Source organism: Salvelinus namaycush, chromosome 28, assembly GCF_016432855.1.
Source record: "Salvelinus namaycush isolate Seneca chromosome 28, SaNama_1.0, whole genome shotgun sequence".
Classification (NCBI taxonomy): domain Eukaryota; kingdom Metazoa; phylum Chordata; class Actinopteri; order Salmoniformes; family Salmonidae; genus Salvelinus; species Salvelinus namaycush.
In genome coordinates, this window is record NC_052334.1 from 21889486 (window position 1) to 21913571 (window position 24086).

The following is a 24086-nucleotide window of genomic DNA, read 5'->3' on the forward strand; positions in this document are numbered from 1 at the left end:
TGTATATTGAACGCGCGAACCAAAAGGAGTAATTTGGACATAAATTATGGACTTTATGGAACAAATCAAACATTTATTGTGGAACTGGGATTCCTGGGAGTGCATTCTGATGAAGATCATCAAAGGTAAGTGAATATTTATAATGCTATTTCTGACTTATGTTGACTCCAACATGGCGGATATCTCTTTGGGTTGAGGCAAAAGGCGTCGTTAGTTTTTGCCTGCCTCACTATCATACACAGGAAGAGTAAATCACGGGAAAAACAGAGCTCCGAAAGACGTGTGTCACAAAACAAACAATACCTCACAGCGATGGGGTGCATAGAACTGAACTAAATAGTGTGTGATAATGAAATACAGGTGTGTGAACAGGTGATTTAGAATTCAGGTGATTGGGATCTGGAGAGTGAGCTGCATTCAGGGGATCTAGGTGTTTGAGGGTGTGAGTTGGAAGCAGACGTTACATCAAAAGTTAAAGGAAAAAGTTGTGGCTAAACAACTACAGTAACATTTGACATCCAATGGCCTCTAAGACTTTCCAGTCCGGTTTCAGGCCTAACCACAGAACAGAAACGGCCCTCGTCAAAGTGGTAAACAACCTATTTTCAGCTGACGTCGTCCTCCTTGACCTCAGTGCCGCCTTCAACACGGTTGACCACAGCATCATCCTGGGTCGATTGAAGGAACACATACAGTACCAGTCAAAAATGTGGACACATCTACTCATTCCAGGGTTTTCTACGCTGAAGAATTATAGTGAAGACATCAAAACTATGAAATAACACATATAGAATCATGTAGTAACCAAAAAAGTGTTAAACAAATCTAAATATATTTTATATGTATGATTCTTCAAAGTAGCCAGTCTTTGCCTTGATGACAGCTTTGCACACTCTTGGCATTCTCTCAACCAGCTTCATCAGGAATGCTTTTCCAACAGGCTTGAAGGAGTTCCCACACATGCTGAGCACTTGTTGGCTGCTTTCCTTCACTCTGCGGTCCAACTCATCCCAAACCATCTCAATTGGGTTGAGGTAGGGTGATTGTGGAGGCCAGGTCATCTGATGCAGCACTCCATCACTCTCCTTCTAGTTCATCTCATACCTTTCCAACCGCACACGATATGTTGCCATAGGAAATGCCATGTCAGAACCCATCACAATCACCTATGGTGTCCCTCAAGGCTCTGTCTTAGGCCCCATCCTGGTCTCCTAATCAGGAAATGCACCATTCAATTCCACCGCTAGGCTGGCGAAATACAGATCTTCATAAAAACAACCCTGGACTCCCTCTCTTCCATAAATACCCTCACCAGCTTTCTGGATGACGTTAAGGCCTGGATGTCAAACAGCCTACTACAACTCAACAATACTAAAACAGGAGCAATCCTCCCCATCACGTCAAAATCACTCCCATCACTCCGCCACCGGCCACTCCGTCCCATTTTCCTCCTCCGTGGAGTGTTACTGGACCCCTCCCTCAGTTTCTCCGACCACATAAAATTTGTCTGCAAAAAATAATTATTTCACCTGAGAAACATCACCTGGTTCTGTTCTCTGCAAACCTGATCAGGAAAAGCTGGTTAACTTTCTCAGCCCCTCCCAACTCAATTACTGCATTGCCCTCCTTGGTGTCCTGCCCTCAAAAAGCATCCACAGGCTGCAGCTCCTCACAGGAACCCAGAAATCTGCTGACATCACCCCACTCTAGTCTCTCCACTGGCTACCCTTCCAATTCAGAATCAACTTCAAAATCCTCCTGTTAGTCTTTAAAAACCGTCAATGCCTCTGGTCCCCAATACCTCAGTGAACTCCTCAGCCCCAAACAGCCTTCGCGTTCACTCGGATCATATGATCAAAGACTTCTTGCAGTTCCAAAAACACGTCTAAAAACAGTAAGTGACTGAGCATTCTGTCCGAGCATCTCCCCCCAACCTCCGCATGCCCCAGACCACCACTGCCTTTTAAATCTGAGCTCAAAATACTTCTTCAAACTGGCTTTCGCTTAATGTCTTCTATGTTGAGGTGTTTTTAGTTGGTCTTATATGTTAGTTTCAAGTTCTATTGTCTTGTCCTTGTCACTTTTTTTTATTTTGTATCTTGGATAGTACTAGACTGCTAGCTATCTTTTAATTTGTCGGCTAATGTTTTTAGCCCTTTTATTAAAGCATTTTTTTATTTTAATGCTTGCTTTCATTTTAAAGAACCTTTTGATTTACATCGGAATGTATCATTACATCTCACAGTTCTAGTAAACATGCTTGGACAATCCGTCTTGTGGTGGTGTTGTCATTGTAATGATCATTAGGGTTACCCCATGCGTACGCTACACACTCTGAGCCATTAGCATCGAGGCATAATTGGCTTGAGGGTAATGGGACGTTACATTCAAAATACATTCAAATATAGCTAGACAAAAATAGTCTAAAAACACCTGAAAAACTGACTGGAAAGAAAATAGTATGTCCCTATTTTCCTAACCATCTATCAAACTTACTTGAATAACATGTTGTCCTTTTTCTCTCTTCTCTCCTGTTTTAAAAGGGTTTAATATCATCCTTATCCACTCAGACAGTTGGATCTGTTCAAATATTGAAAATATAATACTTTTTTCTCTCTTTTACAAACTCACAGTCCTATCTTGTTCTGGGTTGTGTTGTGCCCTGATTTTAAATAACAAAGGGAACATCCCTGTCAGAGATGAAAAGGGCATTTTGGTCAGCTTCTGTCAGTTCATCTCCATTTTTACAGATCAGACGGTTCTGTTCCTCTCCACAGCAAAGACCCTTTCATATTGTGAAAATACTCTCTGAATATATCATTGAAGGGGGATTAAAAATAGATAAAATCGATGAAAAATCCTGTCTGGGATTTATCCCGGTCATTGAAATATACAGTGCCTTCAGAAAGTATATCCCCTTGACTTATTCCATATTTTGTTGTTACTGCCTGAATTCAAAATGGATGAAATCTTTTTTGTCTCTCTCACCCATCTACACACGGTACCTCATAATGACAAATTGAAAATGTTTTTTGATATTTTTGCTAATTTATTGAAAATGAAATACAGAAATATCAAATTTACTTAAGTATTTACACTTCTGGGTGAATACTTTGTAGAAGCACCTTTAGCAGTGATTACAGCTGTGAGGCTTCTTGGGTATAAGTCTCTAAGAGCTTTCCACACCTGGATTGTGCAACATTTGCCTATTTTTATTATTTTCTAAGTTCTTCAAGCTCTGTCAAATTGGTTGTTAATCATTGGTAGATAACCATTTTCAAGTGTTGCCGTAGATTTAAGTCAAAATTGTAACTCAGACACTCAGGAAAATTCACAAACTTTATTTAGGTTATTGTCCTGCTGAAAAGGGAATTTTCCCAGTGTCTAGTGGAAAACAGACTGAACCTGTACTTTTTTTATCCTGAAAAAGGCCTTACCAATTACAGGCATACCCATAACATGATGCAGCCACCTCTTTGCTTGAAAATATGGAGAGTGGTACTCAGTAATGTTTGGGGCAAATCCAATACAACACATAACACTATGTATTCAGGACAACAAGTGAATTGCAGTATTACTTTAGTGCCTTCTTGCAAACAAGATGCGTTGGAAATGTTGTTGGCTGCTAATCTGGTTCAGTTCCATAGGTGGCACTTTGTGCTCTTTTCAAGGGATGTGTCCCAATCTATTAAAGGACCTAGGACCCATGTGTACAGGGGTGGTCTGCCAGTCACTGGGACGATAACCCAACTTGGGATGAGGGGAGGTTTTAGCAGGTGGAATATTGGAGGGCAAGTGTAGGTTTACTCAGTTGCATCCGCAGTATGCTTAACAGTGAAAATATCATGGTACAACTACAGTGCATTCATAGTTGTACCAAGTATTTAGACCCTTTGACTTTTTCCGCATTTTGTTACGTTACAGCCTTATTCTAAAATGGATCAAATATTTTTTTTCCTTCGTCAATCTACACACAATACCCCATAATGACAAAGCAAAAATAGGTTTTTAGAAATGTGTGAAAATGTATTAAAAATAAATAACTGATATCACATTTATGTAAGTATTCAGACCATTTACTCAGTATTTTGTTGAGTTTTTGCCCATTCTTCTCTGCAGATCCTGTCAAGCTCTGTCAGGTTGGATTGGTGAGCGTCGTTAGACAGCTATTTTTAGATCTCTGCAGAGATGTTCGATCAGACACTGAGCACTTGTTAGCTGCTTCTTCCTTCACTCTGCGGTCCAACTTATCCCAAACCATCTCAATTGGGTTGAGGTCGGGTGATTGTGGAGCCCAGGTCATCTGATGCAGCCCTCCATCACTCTCCTTCTTGGTCAAGTAGCCCTTGATCTAATCAAATGTTATTTGTCACATACACGTGTTTAGCAGATGTTATTGCGGGTGTAGCAAAATTCTTGTGCCTCCAGTTTCCAATAGTGCAGCGATATCTAACAAGGAATATCTAATAATTCCACAACAAATACCTAATACACACAAATCTAAGTGAAGGAATGGAATTAAGAATATATAAATATATGGACAGGCAATGTTAGAGCGGCATAGACTGAGATAGTATAGAATACAGTATATACATATGAGATGAGTAATACAAGAGATGTAAACATTATTTAAAGTGACTATTTTTCCATTTATTAAAGTGGCCAATGATTTCAAGTCTGTGTGTGTAGGCTGCAGCCTCTCTGTGCTACTGATGGCTGTTTAACAGTCTGATGGCCTTGAGATAGAAGCTGTTTTTCAGTCTCTCGGTCCCAGCTTTGATACACCTGTACTGACTTCGCCTTCTGGATGATAGCGGGGTGAACAGGCAGTGGCTTGGGTGGTTGTTATCCTTGATGATCTTTTTGGCCTTCCTGTGACATCGGGTGCTGTAGGTGTCATGAAGGGCAGGTCGTTTTCCCCCGGTGATGCGTTGTGCAGACCCCACCACCCTCTGAAGAGCCCTGTGGTTGTGGGCGGTGCAGTTGCCGTACCAGGCGGTGATACAGCCCGACTGGATGCTCTCAATTGTGCATTTATAAACATTTGTGAGGGTTTTAGGTGACAAGCCAAATTTCTTCAGCCTCCTGAGGTCGAAGAGGGGCTGTTGCGCCTTCTTCACCACACTGTCTGTGTGGGTGGACCATTTCAGTTTGTCGGTGATCTGTATGCCGAGGAACTTAAAACTTTCCACCTTCTCAACTGGTGTCCCGTTGATGTGGATCGGGGGGTGCTCCCTCTGCTGTTTCCTGAAGTCCACAATCATCTCCTTTGTTTTGTTGAACTTTAGTGTGAGGTTATTTTCCTGACACCATACTCCCAGAGCCCTCACTTCCTCCCTGTAGGCTGTCTCAATGTTGTTGGTAATCAACCCTACTACTGTTGTGTCGTCTGCAAACTTGATGATTGAGTTGGAGGCGTGCATGGCCAAGCAGTCATGGGTGAACAGGGAGTACAGGAGGGGGCTGAGCACGCACCCTTGGGGTGGGGGTGGCCCGTCAGCAAGTCCAGGACCCAATTGCACAGGGCAGGGTTAAGACCCAGGGCCTCGAGCTTAATGATGAGCTCAGAGGGTACTATAGTGTTGAATCCTGAGCTATAGTCAATGAACAGCATTCTTACATAGGTATTCTTCTTGTCCAGATGAGAGGGCAGTGTGACGGGGATTGCATTGTCTGTGGACCTTTTTGGGCGCTAAGCAAATTGGAGTGGGTCTATGGTGACAGTTAAGGTGGACCTGATATGATCCTTGTCTCGCAAAGCACTTCATGATGACAGAAGCGAGTGCTAAGGGGCGATAGTAATTTTGTTCAGTTACCTTTGCTGCCTTTGGTACAGGAACACTGGTGGCCATCTTGACGCATGTTGGGACAACAGACTGGGATAGGGAGAGATTGAATATGTCCGTAAACACACCAGCCAGCTCGTCTGCGCATGATCTGAGGATGCGGCTAGGGATGCCATCTGGGCCGGCAGCCCTGCGAGGATTAACATGTCAAATGGCTTACTCACGTCGGCCATGGAGAAGGAGAGCTCACCGTCCTTGGTAGTTGGCAGCGTCGGTGGCACTGTTATTCTCAAAGCGGGCAAAGAAGGTGTTTAGCTTGTCTGGGGGCAATGCGTCGGTGTCCGCGACGTAGCTGGTTTTCCTTTTGTATTCCGTGATTGTCTGTAGACCCTGCCACATACATCTCGTGTCGAGCCGTTGAATTGCGACTCCACTTTGTCTCTATACTAACGTTTCGCCTGTTTGATTGCCTTATGGAGTAAATGACCACACTGTTTGTATTCTGCCATATTGTCCAGTCAGAGCCTGGAGGTGTGTTGGGTCATTGTCCTGTTTAAAAACAAATGATAGTCCCACTAAGCGCAAACCAGCAGAATGCTGTCGTAGCCATGCTGGTTAAGTGTGCCTTGAATTCTAAATAAATCACCGACAGGGTCACCAACAAAGCACCCCAACACCATCACACCTCCTCCTCCATGCTTCACCGTTGGAACTACACATGCGGAATCATCCGTTGACCTACTCTGCGTCTCACAAAGACAGCTGGAACCAAAAATCTCAAAATTGAACTCATCAAACCAAAGGAGAGATTTCCACCGGTCTAATGTCCATTGCTCGTGTTTCTTGGCCCAAGCAAGTCTCTTCGTCTTATTGGTGTCCTTTAGTAGTGGTTTCTTTGCAGTTATTCAACCGTGAAGGCCTGATTCACGCAGTCTCCTCTGAACAGTTGATGTTGAGATGTGTCTGTTACTTGAACTCTTTGAAGCATTTATTTGGGCTGCAATTTCTGAGGCTGGTAAGGCTCTAATGAACTTATCCTCTGCAGCAGAGGTAACTCTGGGTCTTCCTTTCCTGTGGCGGTCCTCATGAGAGCCAGTTTCATCATAGCGCTTGATGTCACGAGAGCTTTTTGAGTCTTCAAAACATTAGCCTACTTTTAAGCTGTGTTTGGACATCCAGCTTTTTGAAAATCATTTGACCACACTCACCACAGAGTTTCTGAATGTTCACTTTTTAATTCTGTTAACAAGCCTTCAAGAACCTGGGTTGGTACCAAGTGAGCAAACTCTCCAGAATTTACCGTAACATGCTATTCAAATCCAAAGATGGCCTCCTGGGTATTTTGACATTCGTATAAAGTGAACCCTGCTCTACATTAATGCCCTGGGGGTTAAGTTGCAACCCCCCCCCCCCCTCCCCTCCTAACATTATTACATGTCATCGTAGACCTTGGCTCCATTGTCAAAGTAAACAAAACAAAACATTGTGATAAAACAAATGTCTCCTAAAGGTGGTTCACGTTATCATGATTATGTTCTCATTCACTTGAGACTCTAGAGTGTTCCACCAGATAATTCATATTTGAGATATGGGTTTTTACAAACAATCATGAAACTCAGAGTGAATTGAACAGCACGTAAATCATGAATTGATGTAAATTGCAGACTTTCAGTCATTTTCAGTGAGAAACCTTCCAAATACCATTCAACCATCATGGAGACACAGCCAAAGGTATTCCATGTGTAAGGCCAAATGTCAAACCCAAATCAATGTGAGAGGAAGCACCAAGTGGGACTTCCTATTCTCTCACATGCTCTTGCTAATGACACGATCTAATTCCCTCCAGTGGGTCAGGGCTTATTGTTCTTAGCTGTGTACAGTCCTGTGGCCAGAAGGAAACTCATCTACCATACGCAGACACGAGAGGGAAATTTCCCAGACTTAGTTTACGCTTAAGGGAAATATTGTTGTGGTTGCTGAGATGGCAACAGGAGTGACGTTACTAATGCTAGCGAAAACATACATTGCCAAGATGCACAAATAATCATGTGAGAAGTGTGCAGGTTTGAGGTTTTGAAAACCCCTTCGCTACAATTCCCATTGTATGAGGATAGCTAGGAAAACATTTCAATGGAACAACATTTGCATTTAAATAAACAGAGCCTTAGAAAACTAATATGATCCAAGGTAATCTACAGTAGGCCAATCCAAATGGTTAGCTTATGGATGCGTAATGAGAGTTCTGATCCAGCCAATGACAATGAAGGTTTGTTGAATGTGATGGACCACCCACAAGTGTGACCAAGACTGATAATATTATAACTCCGTTGCATAACACTACAGAGTCCTTATGTTAACAACCTACATCATGAAGGACTTCCTACAGTATCTCACCTCAGTAATTTGGTCTAAAGTAAAAGAGGAAATGGACTTAAAGGAGTCCACATCGAGATGCAAAAAAACATCTGAATGGTACAGGGCAGTTTTGATTACACATTACTGCCCACGGGACTGAGTTGGACCCAATATTTTCTCCTTACATGCACACGCCACTGTAGGAGGTTCTGAAACAGCATGATTACCCCTCATTCTTGGATCAGCTTCAGAACTCAAAATCACTCCACATTTTGTGCATGAACACACTTTTGTAGCTCTGAATTTGTTAACCCTCTTTCCATAAAGCACAAAGGTAGAGGAGGAAAATAAACTGCTTGTCAGGCTTGGAAGATGAAAGGGATTTTTGATTTGCACTGTTTGAATCTTTCTCTCGCACACTCTCTCGCACACCTACTCTATACGATGCATTTCAAAAGCTTTCGCCGGACCAGGTGGGTGAGACCCTCTTGAGAAATCAGACCCTTCAGTCCCCAGTCAGATCTGCTTTCCAGAGTGCCACTTTGGAGAGAGAGAGAGGGTTACCATGGTAATCCAAATGGGATGATGCAAAGAAAATACAGGGATCTAGCCCTACCTGTGTTATTGAAAAGATAACGTGAAAAACAAGAGGGCTTGGTCCGACGACGATTCCACGAAAGGCCACAAAGACCTGTCAGTAACCGATAGCAACCTATCCAGATGGTACTATGGAAACGAAACTCAGAACAGCAGAGTGACCTAAACGGGGCCTAATTATCCAGGATGACACAACGACAGATGGGGAGAGTGGAAACAGGGTCCTGGTGCTTGGGCTTGCAAAAACAACAAAGGAGCACGTTGGCCCTTCCGTAAGATATCTGGCCGCTTGGATCCAGCTATGCACGCATGCAGTGGTCCGGACACACGACGGAACTCTGAGCAAGATGATCTGTAAACACAGAGCTTTGATCCCTGGAAAGACTCACATCTGGAATGTAGGGGGGTGAGGGGAATAGCCCAGGACATTGTGGTGGTGTCCCAGGGCAGGATATGGATACAGGATAGTTGGCCCCGGCACATACCATGAGTGAGTTCCTCTTTGGCTCAACCACATCTGAGTTGATTTATACTTTCCCTCTTTCTCTAGATAGTCCTTTTAAGAGAAGATTATCTACCACAAGGTTTTAGGCATTTTTGATATCCACTATAATTTAGTCGACATCGGACTGGAAGCAATATATCACTTCATCAAGAAATGATTTTGCAATTTTTTTGTGCAAATTTCATCTGGCGAAGTGTAAAAGGTGTCATCAATCTATAACCGCAGACGCTGACAATACCAATTAAGTCAGCTTTTTATTTTCTTGTAGTTACACTGCAGCTTATCATACTGTCAGACACTGTGTTGTTGGGTTAAAGAGGATAGCCCCCATTGGAAGTAAATTAAAGATAAGAGGACATATTTTGACTGGGTAACCTATGTTAATGTCAAAGGCCCGGCCACAAGAATGCCCAGTCCACAGTAGGCAGGGCTTTCTCTCAGGAAAAAAGTGCTTGTTATATTCTATTACTTTTCCTGATAAGCCTATGCTGTTTTTGGCACAAGCAGCCAATGGCTATTGTTAATGAACTATAGTCTGTATTCCTGAACACAGCTGCTATGGAGTAAACTTTTCACTCAATATGTCCAAAGCGGCACCTTTTTAGGAACATTTGGCATCTAACTTTATTCCATCAACAGCCTACTTTCTCCATTAAATATGACTTTTATCCTAAATATTACATTATTTTCTATCCACAGTGACGAATAAGAAGCCGTCCCATGTGTCCATCACCAAGGTGAAGCAGTTCCAGGGCTCATTGTCCTTCAGTAAGAGGTCAATGTGGACCATCGACCAGCTGAGGCAGGTCAACGGCTGTGACCCCAACAGAGTGAGTTTACAGTACACTGAACTTCTATCTCCAGGGATTCATTTTTCCTGACCACCATCACCTGACTGTTTCAGCAGGACAAATTCCAAATCACCCCCTAGAGACTGGTTCATGCGTGCAATCTTTTTCTATCTCTCTTTGTTTCTATCATTCTGTCTCTTTTTCCAAGGACTGTCCGGAGTTTGACTTGGCGTTCGACAATGCCTTTGACCAGTGGGTGGCTGGTTCGGCCGGCGAGAAGTGCACCTTTATCCAGATCCTCCACCACACTTGCCAGCGCTACAGCTCTCAGAGCAAGCCAGAGTTTGTCAACTGTCAGCCCAAACTGCTGGGAGGTAAGAGACATACAGTGACAAGACACACGTGCTCTCTCTCGCTTTCGCTATCTGTTTGAAAGTGTCAGAGCTAGTGTTCTCACTCAAAGGTTTGTGGACTGGTTTTTCGACTTCTAGAAAGGAAAAGTTGCATTTTAAGTCATTCTACTGGAAAGTACTTAATTCTGTATGTAGAGAATGTTCAGTTCTGATTTATATAACGACACTGAGTAATTATTCCCATTGGCTTTGCAGAATATTCATTTTGAGGATCATTTATCCTGAGACGATGGAAAAGCCAGTCCACTGAGAACTAACCTTTTGTCCCAAGGAATAAAAACACACTCCCACATCCTCTAATTACTAAACATAAACACAAGCTTATTAAAAAACCATACTTCACATTCCTAAGTTAACAACGCAACCAATTCCCTTATGATTTGGCAACCTACACAAGTCATATGTAGTCATTTCCGGGGTGTAGCATGTTAGAGTTACAGGCAGAAGGTACTGGTTGAGATGGAAGGTTTCCTCTGTGTTCCAAGGAGTTGTGTAAGACCCTGCGCCTCTTCTTAATCAGCTATTGATCTGTTTACCCTCTGTGGTCTCTAGCTCTGTGGTCTCTAGCTCTGTGGTCTCTAGCTCTGTGGTCTCTAGCTCTGTGGTCTCTAGCTCTGTGGTCTCTAGCTCGGTGGTCTCTAGCTCTGTGGTCTCTAGCTCTGTGGTCTCTAGCTCTGTTGTCTCTAGCTCTGTCGTCTCTAGCTCTGTGGCCTCTAGCTCTGTGGCCTCTAGCTCTGTGGCCTCTAGCTCTGTGGCCTCTAGCTCTGTAGCCTGTAGCTCTGTGGCCTCTAGCTCTGTGGCCTCTAGCGCGGTGGTCTCTCCCCATTGGTCTCTATCTCCATGGTCTCTCCCCAGTGGTCTCTAGCTCCATGGTCTCTCCTCAGTGGTCTCTCCTCAGTGGTCTCTAGCCCCATGGTCTCTCCCCAGTGGTCTCTAGCTCCATGGCCTCTCCTCAGTGGTCTCTAGCTCCATGGCCTCTCCTCAGTGGTCTCTTGATGAATTTATCCATACCATTTCATCCTTCCACAAGATATTGTCCCGAAACAAATCTAGGATTGATACCCAAGCTGGCTGGTCGTTCGTTCTACTGGTTCGGTTGCCAGAGACGCGACCCAGTCGTTCGTTCTAAATGTTCTATTGCCATACTGGCTGGCAACATTCGTATCTCTTTCTTGCTAGCTAGCAAACGACGGCTAACCTACAGTCACGTAAAACAATGCAGAAAGAATAACAACAGTAACGGCATTTGTTTAAGCTGTTTTGTATTGACATGTATTTGTATACATCCATAACAATGAGCTAATGAGGCTTGCAACTCCGTATTAGGAAGGTGTTCCTAATGTTTGGTATACTCAGTGAATGTTTCACCCTTATGCAACAACACATACAGTACCAGTCAAAAGTTTGGACACACCTACTCATTCCAGGGTTTTTCTTTATTTTGATTATTTTCTACATTGTATAATAATAGTGAAGACATCAAAACTATAAAATAACACATATGGAATCATGTAGTAACCAAAAAAGTGTTAAACAAATCAAAATATATTTTACTTGAGATTCTTCAAAGTAGCCACCCTTTGCCTTGATGACAGCTTTGCACACTTTTGGCATTCTCTCAACCAGCTTAAATGATTTTGTGTGTTTTTTCATAGTGTTCTAAAATGTAGAAAATAGTAAAAAAATAAAGAAAAACCCTGGAATGAGTAGGTGTGTCCAAACATCTGACTGGTACCCTAGGCCTATACATGTGTAGTACACATCAAACCCTTTACACAAAGCACTCGCAATATTGGTTTCTTATGGAACAGTAGCTCCAGTATTTGGCATCGGTTATTCGTTATTTTAATGTCAACCTGCTCAACCGGTAATTGACTTAAGAGATTCGTTTCACTATCATTATCCGATCCACGATTCTGTTATCAATTGAATACACGTTATATTAGATACAGGCTTTAGAAATAAATTGACCTGACATTGCCCTTCCTGCTCAGTCTTCTCATATGAAACTCTCATCTCACATGCCATAATGAGTAGTGTGACTGACAGCCCAGCCAGAGACCTAGTGACAGGAGGAGAGGATGCCCGAGTGCTGCCACCACTGTCCCCTCCAGTTTAAGTCTCACACCAGTGCAAAACAAAAATCATGACGCTGCTCAGGTGTGGGACAATAACTGTGTTGGACGCCTCTCTTCTGACTCACCTACCTGGGGATGACAGAAACCCAACTACAAAGTTATCAGTTTAGTGGAACAGGACCACAGTCAAGATTCATACACATATGCAGTAATATATTAGAAAGTCTGCTATAGGTATAGCTCAACCCGTTTGTGCAACAACAGTATTGTATTGCATAGCACTGTACTGTAGTAAAATCAATTTAGCTACACTGGACTTGTACCTTCCCAGATTACAAGAATATTCCATCAGTCAATGTAACAATGAACAAGGTTCGTCCCATTGAACCTGACCTGATTGTCACAAAGAACACAAATCGAGTCAACGGGTCAGAGGCACCATGTTGTAATTTACACACTACCTTGTTGGGGTTGACATGGTCACTATAATGGTGCTTGTTGTTGTGTGTTGAAGGCTTGTATAGATTACTTGTTGTGACTAAGATGCCTTCGATAACATCTTATTACTTCTCAGCTAGAACACATGGGCTAATGACCCACTGGAGGATTCTGGGATATTGCTCTTTCATGCTGATTAGATTTGCCTTTATTAACATTGAACTATGAACAGAACAGAGACACTTACTCCACACTGGATCATCCTGACAGGCAATTATCTATTCTACACAAGATCTCCACTCAATACCTCGTCCTCTTTGTTAGCCGTGAAAACACAAAGAAATGGCTTGTCACTTTGCCACCGTTTGTATGCGGCAGAGTCGTATGTCTTAGTGAACATGATATTAATTGGCTGGTCTGATCTCCGGGACAGTTGTTGTTATGGGCTGAGAGGAGATTGTAAAGGCTTGATAGGACAGGACAAGGTCGACAGGCTTATTGTGGATTCTGTTAGTTTATGAGGAACCTTGTTCATCCTTTATCTAAGAGACATATTAGGCCTGCTGATTCACTCTGCCAGATGTACTTAATCTGAAGAAAGGTGTGGAATCATAATACAGAGGTGGGCTTTAAGAGGGGGGTGCTCTAAAACGCACTCCGTTGCTGTACTTCCCCTTGTGGTAGCGGGATGAACTACATACACAATGGATGTTGAGACAAAAAAGCGCATGAAATACACCTAATACTTGTTTCTCTTATTCATTGACTGGAAATTGAAACTACAGAGTGCAATTTTATTGCTATTGATTGAATAAAGACAGGCATATTTTTCTCATCAGACTTCCATCACGGTCACGTGTCATTGCTTGTCTCTGTCCTCATCAGTGTTGTGTAGGTGTTTCCCTCAACTTACGAGGCAGAGGCATAGTCCCTTTTTAGATCTGTGTAGAGGAGATGTGCAGCCAGGCACTTGTTTCGGGATACTTGATGGGCCGTGTAATAGGGCCTGAAATAAAGCAGCATTGCTGGACTAATTTGGTAATCGCCTCGTTATCAGGCTAGACTGCCAAGCTGCAGCGCGCCCTCATCCCCATGATTCTCCCAGGCCTCTTTGCTTCAGTGGCAGATCTTGTCTTGGAATGGTGAGAGGGAGTTTAAAATGGTGCCTGCTTCTTTTATCACTTTTTGAATTCTAGGATGCTAAATGGTAATCTAGTCGTATTTTCTTGCCATTGAACCATTTTGGAAACTGTCATGCAAATGCCTACTGTCAGGATGACACTTCAAGCAGACATCTTTGCTCCATTGTAAACTGTTGTGAGATATCTTATGGGATACAGAACTAATACATCATGCAGTCAAATTAACCTCAAGTGAAACTTGTTAGAATACTGGCTACCTTTTCATCAAGTTAATAACAAACAAAGCTTCATTTCTATTTAAACTGTCCCCTAACTTCCCTAATCAATTCCAGTTACCCTAAATTTAAATATGTATTTGTTTCAAAATACCTTTTGTTAGAATGAAACCCTTTCAATAACATAACAAGTACATTACATTAGTTAACCAAAGTGAAGCAAAATGACCATATTAGAACAAACTGTACTGTGGATTAACAAGTAATATCCAACATTTAGTAATCTCTTGGGTCCAACATAAAATAACAAACAAACCAAAATTGAGACATTCCTTTTCCATTTTCTTGTCACAGACGATGAAACTGTAGATTCAGTCGTTTTCCGTTGCAAGGTCTTTTTGAACAGAATGAGGAAAGAAGTTGTTATAAACAGTCGACGGCAAGGTCGGCATCTACTTTTACGAGGTAAGCACAGAAAAAATGATATATTCAACTAAAATGATAGTGGGGCAAAAAAGTGTTTAGTCAGCCACCAATTGTGCAAGTTCTCCCACTTAAAAAGATGAGAGAGGCCTGTAATTTTCATCATAGGTACACTTCAGACAGACAAAATGAGGGGGAAAAAATCCAGAAAATCACATTTGTAGGATTTTTTATGAATTTATTTGCAAATGATGGTGGAAAATAAGTATTTGGTCAATAAAAAAAGTTTCTCAATACTTTGTTATATACCCTTTGTTGGCAATGACAGAGGTCAAACGTTTTCTGTAAGTCTTCACAAGGTTTTCACACACTGTTGCCTGGTATTTTGGCCCATTCCTCCATGCAGATCTCCTCTAGAGCAGTGATGTTTTGGGGCTGTTGCTGGGCAACACAGACTTTCAACTCCCTCCAAAGATTTTCTATGGGGTTGAGATCTGGAGACTGGCTAGGCCACTCCAGGACCTTGAAATGCTTCTTACGAAGCCACTCCTTCGTTGCCCGGGCGGTGTGTTTGGGATCATTGTCATGCTGAAAGACCCAGCCACGTTTCATCTTCAATGCCCTTGCTGATGGAAGGAGGTTTTCACTCAAAATCTCACGATACATGGCCCCATTCATTTTGTCCTTTACACGGATCAGTCGTCCTGGTCCCTTTGCAGAAAAACAGCCCCAAAGCATGATGTTTCCACCCCCATGCTTCACAGTAGGTATGGGGTTCTTTGGATGCAACTCAGCATTCTTTGTCCTCCAAACACGACGAGTTGAGTTTTTACCAAAAAGTTATATTTTGGTTTCATCTGACCATATGACATTCTCCCAATCTTCTTCTGGATCATCCAAATGCTCTCTAGCAAACTTCAGACGGGCCTGGACATGTACTGGCTTAAGCAGGGGGACACGTCTGGCACTGCAGGATTTGAGTCCCTGGCGGCATAGTGTGTTACTGATGGTAGGCTTTGTTACTTTGGTCCCAGCTCTCTGCAGGTCATTCACTTGGTTGGGGGGTGTGGTTCTGGGATTTTTGCTCACCGTTCTTGTGATCATTTTGACCCCACGGGGTGAGATCTTGCGTGGAGCCCCAGATTGAGGGAGATTATCAGTGGTCTTGTATGTCTTCCATTTCCTAATAATTGCTCCCACAGTTGATTTCTTCAAACCAAGCTGCTTACCTATTGCAGATTCAGTCTTCCCAGCCTGGTGCAGGTCTACAATTTTGTTTCTGGTGTCCTTTGACAGCTCTTTGGTCTTGGCCATAGTGGAGTTTGGAGTGTGACTGTTTGAGGTTGTGGACAGGTGTCTTTTATACTGATAACAAGTTCAAACAGGTGCCATTAATACAGGTAACGAGTGGAGGACAGAGGAGCCTCTTAAAGAAGAAGTTACAGGTCTGTGAGAGCCAGAAATCTTGCTTGTTTGTAGGTGACCAAATACTTATTTTCCACCATACTTTGCAAATAAATTCATAAAAAATCCTACAATGTGATTTTCTGGATTTTTTCCCCCTCATTTTGTCTGTCATGGTTGACGTGTACCTATGATGAAAATTACAGGCCTCTCTCATCTTTTTAAGTGGGAGAACTTGCACAATTGGTGGCTGACTAAATACTTTTTTGCCCCACTGTATATACTTTTACTAACAAGGCAGTTAAGTCCCTCAATCTGAAATCTGACAAGGACAGTAACATTCGGGTTGGGATGGTCATGGAATTTCTGGTGTCGGTGATTGGCATGTCATATGTACGCGGTCAGTTTGGGGAAGCAAATTTTCACCATAAAAATGAACCTTTATAGTAAAGCATTGCATGCATCATCACATTTGCAGACTTTCTATGTAAGATACTACTATCCCGAATGTGATGAGAAATTGGATAATTTAGGCTAATACTATAATTGAATCACTGTTAGCAAAAAGGACTTCAATGCAGCAAGTAATGGAGTAGGCTAGGCTATATCATATACATTTCTTCTCCTTTTTTTGCAAGGGAAAAATGTGGCCTTTTATCAACACATTGCATTCAATTTTACTACACTTTATATGAATGGAGAGATTAGCAGAATCTTTTTTAACATGACTTTCAAGTGGCATTGACCCAATAATAAAGACATTGAATATGCACACTCAGTGGGGATATGGGCGATGCTCCACTGGTGCCAATAAGATAGGCTACAGTTTTTTTTATTTTGACAACTAAAAGACAGTCTTTTCATTGTCTTCTCTTTACAGCAATAGCCATTCTAAACTAGGTTTTCCTGTGATTGTATTTTGAAATATTGCAAAATGCCTCTTTCACAACTCAACAATCATCTATTTGCTGTGCTCACTGCCCAAATTGTGTGCCTATCCGACAAGCCCAGTGCAGTCAAAAACTAGATGTTTCTATGTTTTATACAGTATATACATTTCCACACTACGAGGTTAGAATATTACTGTGAACTTGTGAAAATTATGACGAGGGCCTTTTAGTGTAAGAGCTGTTTGAAAAGACTGCCTTAAATTTCTGTCTGTTTTGTTGGGATGGAGTTTTTGCCTGCCTGGTAACATCACTAGGTGGTAAATGAGTTTCAAACCTTTGCCAATAACAGATATTTTTTAATTTTCAGACAGTTATAACAATATTTTTGCCCTTCGAAATTGCTCTTTGCTAAGAAGCTATTTTTGTTTCTCAATTTTAATTGAAAACAGACACAGCAAGGTGCTTAGTGCCTCCAAAAAGTATTCACACACCTTGACTTTTTCCAAATTTTGTTGATTAATTTAAAATGTTGTGTCACTGGCCTACACACAATACCCCATAATGTCAAACTGTATTTTGTTTTTTAATTAAATGAAAGCTAAAATGTCTTGAGTCAGTAAGTATTCAACCCCTTTGTTATGGCAAGACGAAATACATTCAGGAGTAAACATTTGATTAACAAGTCACATAAGTTGCATGGACTCACTCTGTGTGCAATAATGTGTCTAACATTATTTATTTTTTATGACTGCCTCATTGATGTACCCCACACATGCATTTATCAGTAAGGTCCCTCAGTCGAGCAGTGCATTTCTCGAGCAGTGCTTTTCAAACACAGATTCAACCACAAAGACCAATGAGCTTTTCCAATGCCTCGCAAAGAGGAGCACCTATTGGAATAGGAACCTATTAGAATAATAAAAAAACGGACATTGAATATCCCTTTGAGAATGGTGAAGTTATTAATTACACTTTGGATGGTGTATCAATACACCCAGTTACTACAAAGATACAGGCGTCCTTCCTAACTACGTTTCCAGAGAGGAAGGAAAACGCTTAAGGATTTCACCATGAGGCCAATGGTGACTTTAAAACAGTTAGTTTAATGGCTGTGATAGGAGAAAGATTAGGATGGATCAGCAACATTGTATTACTCCACAATACTAACCTAAATGACAGAGTGAAAAGAAGGAAGCCTGTACAGAATATACACTGCTCAAAAAAATGAAGGGAACACTTAAACAACACAATGTAACTCCAAGTCAATCACACTTCTGTGAAATCAAACTGTCCACTTAGGAAGCAACACTGATTGACAATAAATTTCACATGCTGTTGTGCAAATGGAATAGACAAAAGGTGGAAATTATAGGCAATTAGCAAGACACCCCCAATAAAGGAATGGTTCTGCAGGTGGTGACCACAGACCACTTCTCAGTTCCTATGCTTCCTGGCTGATGTTTTGGTCACTTTTGAATGCTGGCGGTGCTTTCACTCTAGTGGTAGCATGAGCCGGAGTCTACAACCCACACAAGTGGCTCAGGTAGTGCAGCTCATCTAGGATGGCACATCAATGCGAGCTGTGGCAAGAAGATTTGCTGTGTCTGTCAGCGTAGTGTCCAGGGCATGGAGGCGCTACCAGGAGACAGGCCAGTACATCAGGAGACGTGGAGGAGGCCGTAGGAGGGCAACAACCCAGCAGCAGGACCGCTACCTCCGCCTTTGTGTAGGGAAGAGCACTGCCAGAGCCCTGCAAAATGACCTCCAGCAGGCCACAAATGTGCATGTGTCTGCTCAAACGGTCAGAAACAGACTCCATGAGGGTGGTATGAGGGCCCGACGTCCACAGGTGGGGGTTGTGCGTACAGCCCAACACCGTGCAGGATGTTTGGCATTTGCCAGAGAACACCAAGATTGGCAAATTCGCCACTGGCGCCCTGTGCTCTTCACAGATGAAAGCAGGTTCACACTGAGCACATGAGCACATGTGACAGAGTCTGGAGACGCCGTGGAGAACGTTCTGCTGCCTGCAACATCCTCCAGCATGACCGGTTTGGCGGTGGGTCAGTCATGGTGTGGGGTGGCATTTCTTTGTGGGGCCGCACAGCCCTCCATATGCTTGCCAGAGGTAGCCTGACTGCCATTAGGTACCGAGATGAGATCCTCAGACCCCTTGTGAGACCATATGCTGACACATGCACATTTGTGGCCTGCTGGAGGTCATTTTGCAGGGCTCTGGCAGTGCTCTTCCCTGCACAAAGGCGGAGGTAGCGGTCCTGCTGCTGGGTTGTTGCCCTCCTACGGCCTCCTCCACGTCTCCTGATGTACTGGCCTGTCTCCTGGTAGCGCCTCCATGCTCTGGACACTACGCTGACAGACACAGCAAATCTTCTTGCCACAGCTCGCATTGATGTGCCATCCTGGATGAGCTGCACTACCTGAGCCACTTGTGTGGGTTGTAGACTCCGTCTCATGCTACCACTAGAGTGAAAGCACCGCCAGCATTCAAAAGTGACCAAAACATCAGCCAGGAAGCATAGGAACTGAGAAGTGGTCTGTGGTCACCACCTGCAGAACCACTCCTTTATTGGGGGTGTCTTGCTAATTGCCTATAATTTCCACCTGTTGTCTATTCCATTTGCACAACAGCATGTGAAATTTATTGTCAATCAGTGTTGCTTCCTAAGTGGACGGTTTGATTTCACAGAAGTGTGATTGACTTGGAGTTACATTGTGTTGTTTAAGTGTTCCCTTTATTTTTTTGAGCAGTGTATATATTCAAAACATACACTAAAGTAAAATTAAAAAAAAAATGTTGGGCTAAGAAATAAACTTTATGTTCTGAATACAAATCTTTATGTTTTGAGCAAACACATCACTGAGTGCCACTCTTCATTTTTTCAAGCATGGTGTTGGCTGCATCATGTTATGGGTACAGTATGCTTGTCATCGGCAAGGACTAAGGAGGGTTTTTGGGGGGGATAAAAATAAACGGAAAAGAGCTAAGCACAGGCAAAGTCGTAGAGGAAAGCCTGGTTCACTCCTCTTTCATACACAAGTCCACCTTTCAGCAGGACAATAACCTAAAACACAAGGCCAGGTATACACTGGGGCTGCTTGCCAAGACAACATTGAATGTTCCTAGTTACAGTTTTGACTTAAATCGGCTTGAAAATATATGGCAAGAATTGAAAATGGCTATCTAGCAACGATCAACAACCAACTTGACAGAGCTTGACAAATGTTTTAAAGTATAATTTGCAAATATAATCCTGGTGCACAAAGCTCTTAGAGACGTACCCAGAAAGACTCACAGCTGTAATCACTGCCAAAGGTGATTCTAACATGTATTGACTCAGGGGTGTGAATATTTATGCAAATTAGATTTCTGTATTTCATTTTCAATACATTTGTAAAAATTTCTAAAAGCAAGTTTTCACTTTGTCATTATGGGGTATTGTATGTAGATGGGTGAGAGAAAAATATGTATTCATTTTTAATTCATACTGTAACACAACAACATGTGGAATAAGTCAAGGGTATGGCACTGTCATTGTTACCCCCAAAATGATTTGATTTTGAGATAAAAACAGCTGCATTGGACCTTTAAAACAATCCACAGCTCATGTTTTTTTAAATAAGCTAATGATCCTCTGATCCTCCAAATCTTGCTTTCTGGTGTAGTAGCCTATTTTGAATGATTTTATGTATTTCTGTATAGACAGGAGTAGGCTAATTAACTATATAATTTTTTCAATTTAGTGCAGTTTACTAGCCTAATGGATGTGCCGCATATGGAACTCTTGCTGTTGAATAATTCATGAATTGTCAGACACACACAATCTTTTTTAAGAAGAGACATTTATTTATTTAACATAAAGCAATAAAAATGTGCATTGTATTAAAGAAAGTCCAGGCTACTAAAGTGCCATATGCTAGCACTTCTACAATAACTTACTACTAACAGCAGCAATATAAATAGGTAAGAGCACATATTAACAGTAGATCAATAGGCCTATAATAAAACAAAAATCATTAAATATAGAATAAAAAATCTTTATTTTATTGCAAACGGCGACGGCTGGTAAAATGCAAACTACGCATCATCTTCTACCTCCAGCTCCAGGTTTTGTGCCAGTAAGGTGAGCTTATTGACTTTGTCCAGCTTGAGGCATGAGTGGACAGGGGTAACAATATTCCCTGCAGTGCTGAACATTTGCTCTAATGCGGGGCTCATGTATCTGCGTGCCAGCTTCCACATCAAAGGATAGCAAGTCTGGTTGTCTCGCCACCAGGTCAGGGGATTATCCTTTGGGTCAGGCTGTTCCTGTAGGTAGCGAGTCAGTTTGGTGTTTGCACAGACTGTGAGGGGTACATAGGCAGTGGTTTGGGCCCTTCGGTTCTGGAGGAGATCCCTCTAAATTCCTTTTCTTGGCATCGTTCGAGTCATCTCCCCCAGTCCCAGTAGCACCACCCCTGCCTCTGCCCCCCGCCACCATCTCTTTCAGGAGTCCTTATGTCATTCAAATCATCCCCTTCGCCTCTGTATCTTAGGTCGAAGAGGGAAGAGATGGACAGAAGTTATTTTATTGTCAGTAGGCTGTACATGTCCTCGAGGACACTGGACATCATCTTTGGTGAGGTCGGGCTTCAGCAGATCTCCCGTCAGTAACTGGAGCACAGGCTTCACTGACGAGACGGTGACGTAACTCTCACCAGAGAGAACATCAGTGAAGTCAGCCACAGGTTTCAATGCTGCTTGGACGGATGACAAGACGTCTTGTCCTGCCATGAGGTGATTATGTTTATGACCAGGACTCATTCGATGGCTGTTGCTCGCTCCAAAATACTCTGTACCATTTTCTGTTTCGTTCCCCACCGTGTTAAGCAATCCTGTGGAATTAAACATATATATACCAATTCCTCATCCATATACACTTGAAGTCAGAAGTTTACATACACTTAGGTTGGAGTCATTAAAGCTCGTTTTTCAACCACTCCACAAATTCCTTGTTAACAAACTATAGTTTTGGCAAGTCGGTTCGGACACCTACTTATATATATACCCACATAATTTTCCTCCCTCATGATGCCATCTATTTTGTGAAGGGCCCCAGTCCCTCCTGCAGCAAAGCACCCCCACACCATGATGCTGCGACCCCCGTGCTTCATGGTTGGGATGGTGTTCTTCGGCTTGCAAGTGTCCCTCCTTTTCCTCCAAACATAACGATGGTCATGATGGCCAAACAGTTATATTTTTGTTTCATCAGACCAGAGGACATTTCTCCAAAAAGTACGATCTTTGTCCCCATGTGCAGTTGCAAACCGTAGTCTGCCTTTTTTTATGGGGGTTTTGGAGCAATGGCTTCTTCCTTGCTGAGCGGTCTTTCAGGTTATGTCGATATAGGACTCGTTTTACTGTGGATATAGATACTTTTGTACCTGTTTCCTACAGCATCTTCACATGGTCCTTTGCTGTTGTTCTGGGATTGATTTGCACTTTTCTCACCAAAGTACGTTCATCTCTAGGAGACAGAACGCGTCTCCTTCCTGAGCGGTATGACAGCTGCGTGGTCCCATGGTGTTTATACTTGCATACATTGTTTGTACAGATGAACGTGGTACCTTCAGGCGTTTGGAAATTGCTCCCAAGGATGAACCAGACTTGTGGAGGTCTACAATGTTTTTTTCTGAGGTCTTGGCTAATTTCTTTTGATTTTACTATGATGTCAAGCAAAGAGGCTGAGTTTGAAAGTAGGCCTTGAAATACATCCACAGGTACACCTCCAATTGACTCAAATGATGTCAATTAGCCTATCAGAAGCTTTTAAAGCCGTGACATCATTTTCTGGAATTTTCTAAGCTGTTTAAAGGCACAGTCAACTTAGTGTATGTAAACTTTTGACCCACTGGAATTGTGATACAGTGAATTGTAAGTGAAATAATCTGTCTGTTAACAATTGTTGGAAAAAGTACTTGTGTCATGCACAAAGTAGATGTCCTAAACGACTTGCCAAAACTATAGTTTGTTAACAAGAAATTTGTGGAGTGGTTGAAAAACGGGTTTTAATGACTCCAACCTAAGTGTATGTAAACCTCCGACTTCAACTGTACCTTCTCCCCAGTAACTCTGTCAAATGTACAAATTATTCTTCCTTTAAGTGCTCGCAATTTATCAGTGTCCCGATTTTGTATAGTGTGCCTCGAGCAAGACTTGTGCCATACTGAGTTGCCGCTGACCAGATGTGGATGGCGTGGCAGTAGCAGCAGCTGTGGTGGCTAACCCAAGTTTGGCATAGGCCGTAGGGTGGTTAATCCTCAGGTGGTTCCAAAGATTTTTGGTGCTGAAATTATTAGTAGGAATGGTTTTTGCACATATTCTGCAAACAGGCTGGTCCAAGTCATCTGGTTCTCCATCGTTGCTCGGTTTGAAACAGAAATGTGCGCAAATGTTTTTCACCTCACTCCTCCGATCTACTGTAATAATGATAAGGCCAGATGTGAAGGTCAGAAGCTACCCCCCCCCCCCCCCCCCCCCCCCCCCATCTACCCTGTAGGCTATAGGATCGACGGGTACTATAGGTACCCCCGGTCCCAACTTCTTTCCTATCCGCACCCCACCCCCGCGTATAGGGGATTTGCTGATTATGGTGCATCAAAAGATAGTTGGAAAGACGAGGAGATGTATACAGTTAGCAAAACAATAACATATCATCAATAGTTAACACTCCCACTATGGGTAAAGTATATCTACATTCAAATAAAGTTAATCATTTATTTTATTCAAAACAAATGTTTTTTTATACAGATGGTTTGATGGTTATTTCATTTTCATGACGGTCTTCATCCAAGACCGCCAATGTCATGGTTATCCAGTTACCGTTACAGCCCTAAAATACAGTCACAAAATTACCATGAATTTCTATATTCACCTCAATACCAATTAATGCTCAAATTCCTCTTGAACTAATATTAGCAAGGCAATTATGAACAGGGTTATGTTTTTTCAGTATAATATGCAACCCTCAATCAATCAATCAGTGAAATGT

The 24086-nt window shown here is 42.4% G+C and overlaps 1 protein-coding gene across 1 annotated transcript in view; it reads left to right on the forward strand.

The window, feature by feature from the left end:
* The window catches only part of LOC120023835 (syntaxin-binding protein 6-like), a 119880-nt gene that overhangs the window by 76932 nt on the left and 18862 nt on the right, over nt 1-24086 (forward strand). The window contains exons 2-3 of the mRNA XM_038967952.1: nt 9943-10073; nt 10243-10408. Coding sequence (XP_038823880.1) covers nt 9943-10073; nt 10243-10408 — 297 coding nt within the window. The remainder of the gene's footprint in view (nt 1-9942; nt 10074-10242; nt 10409-24086) is intronic.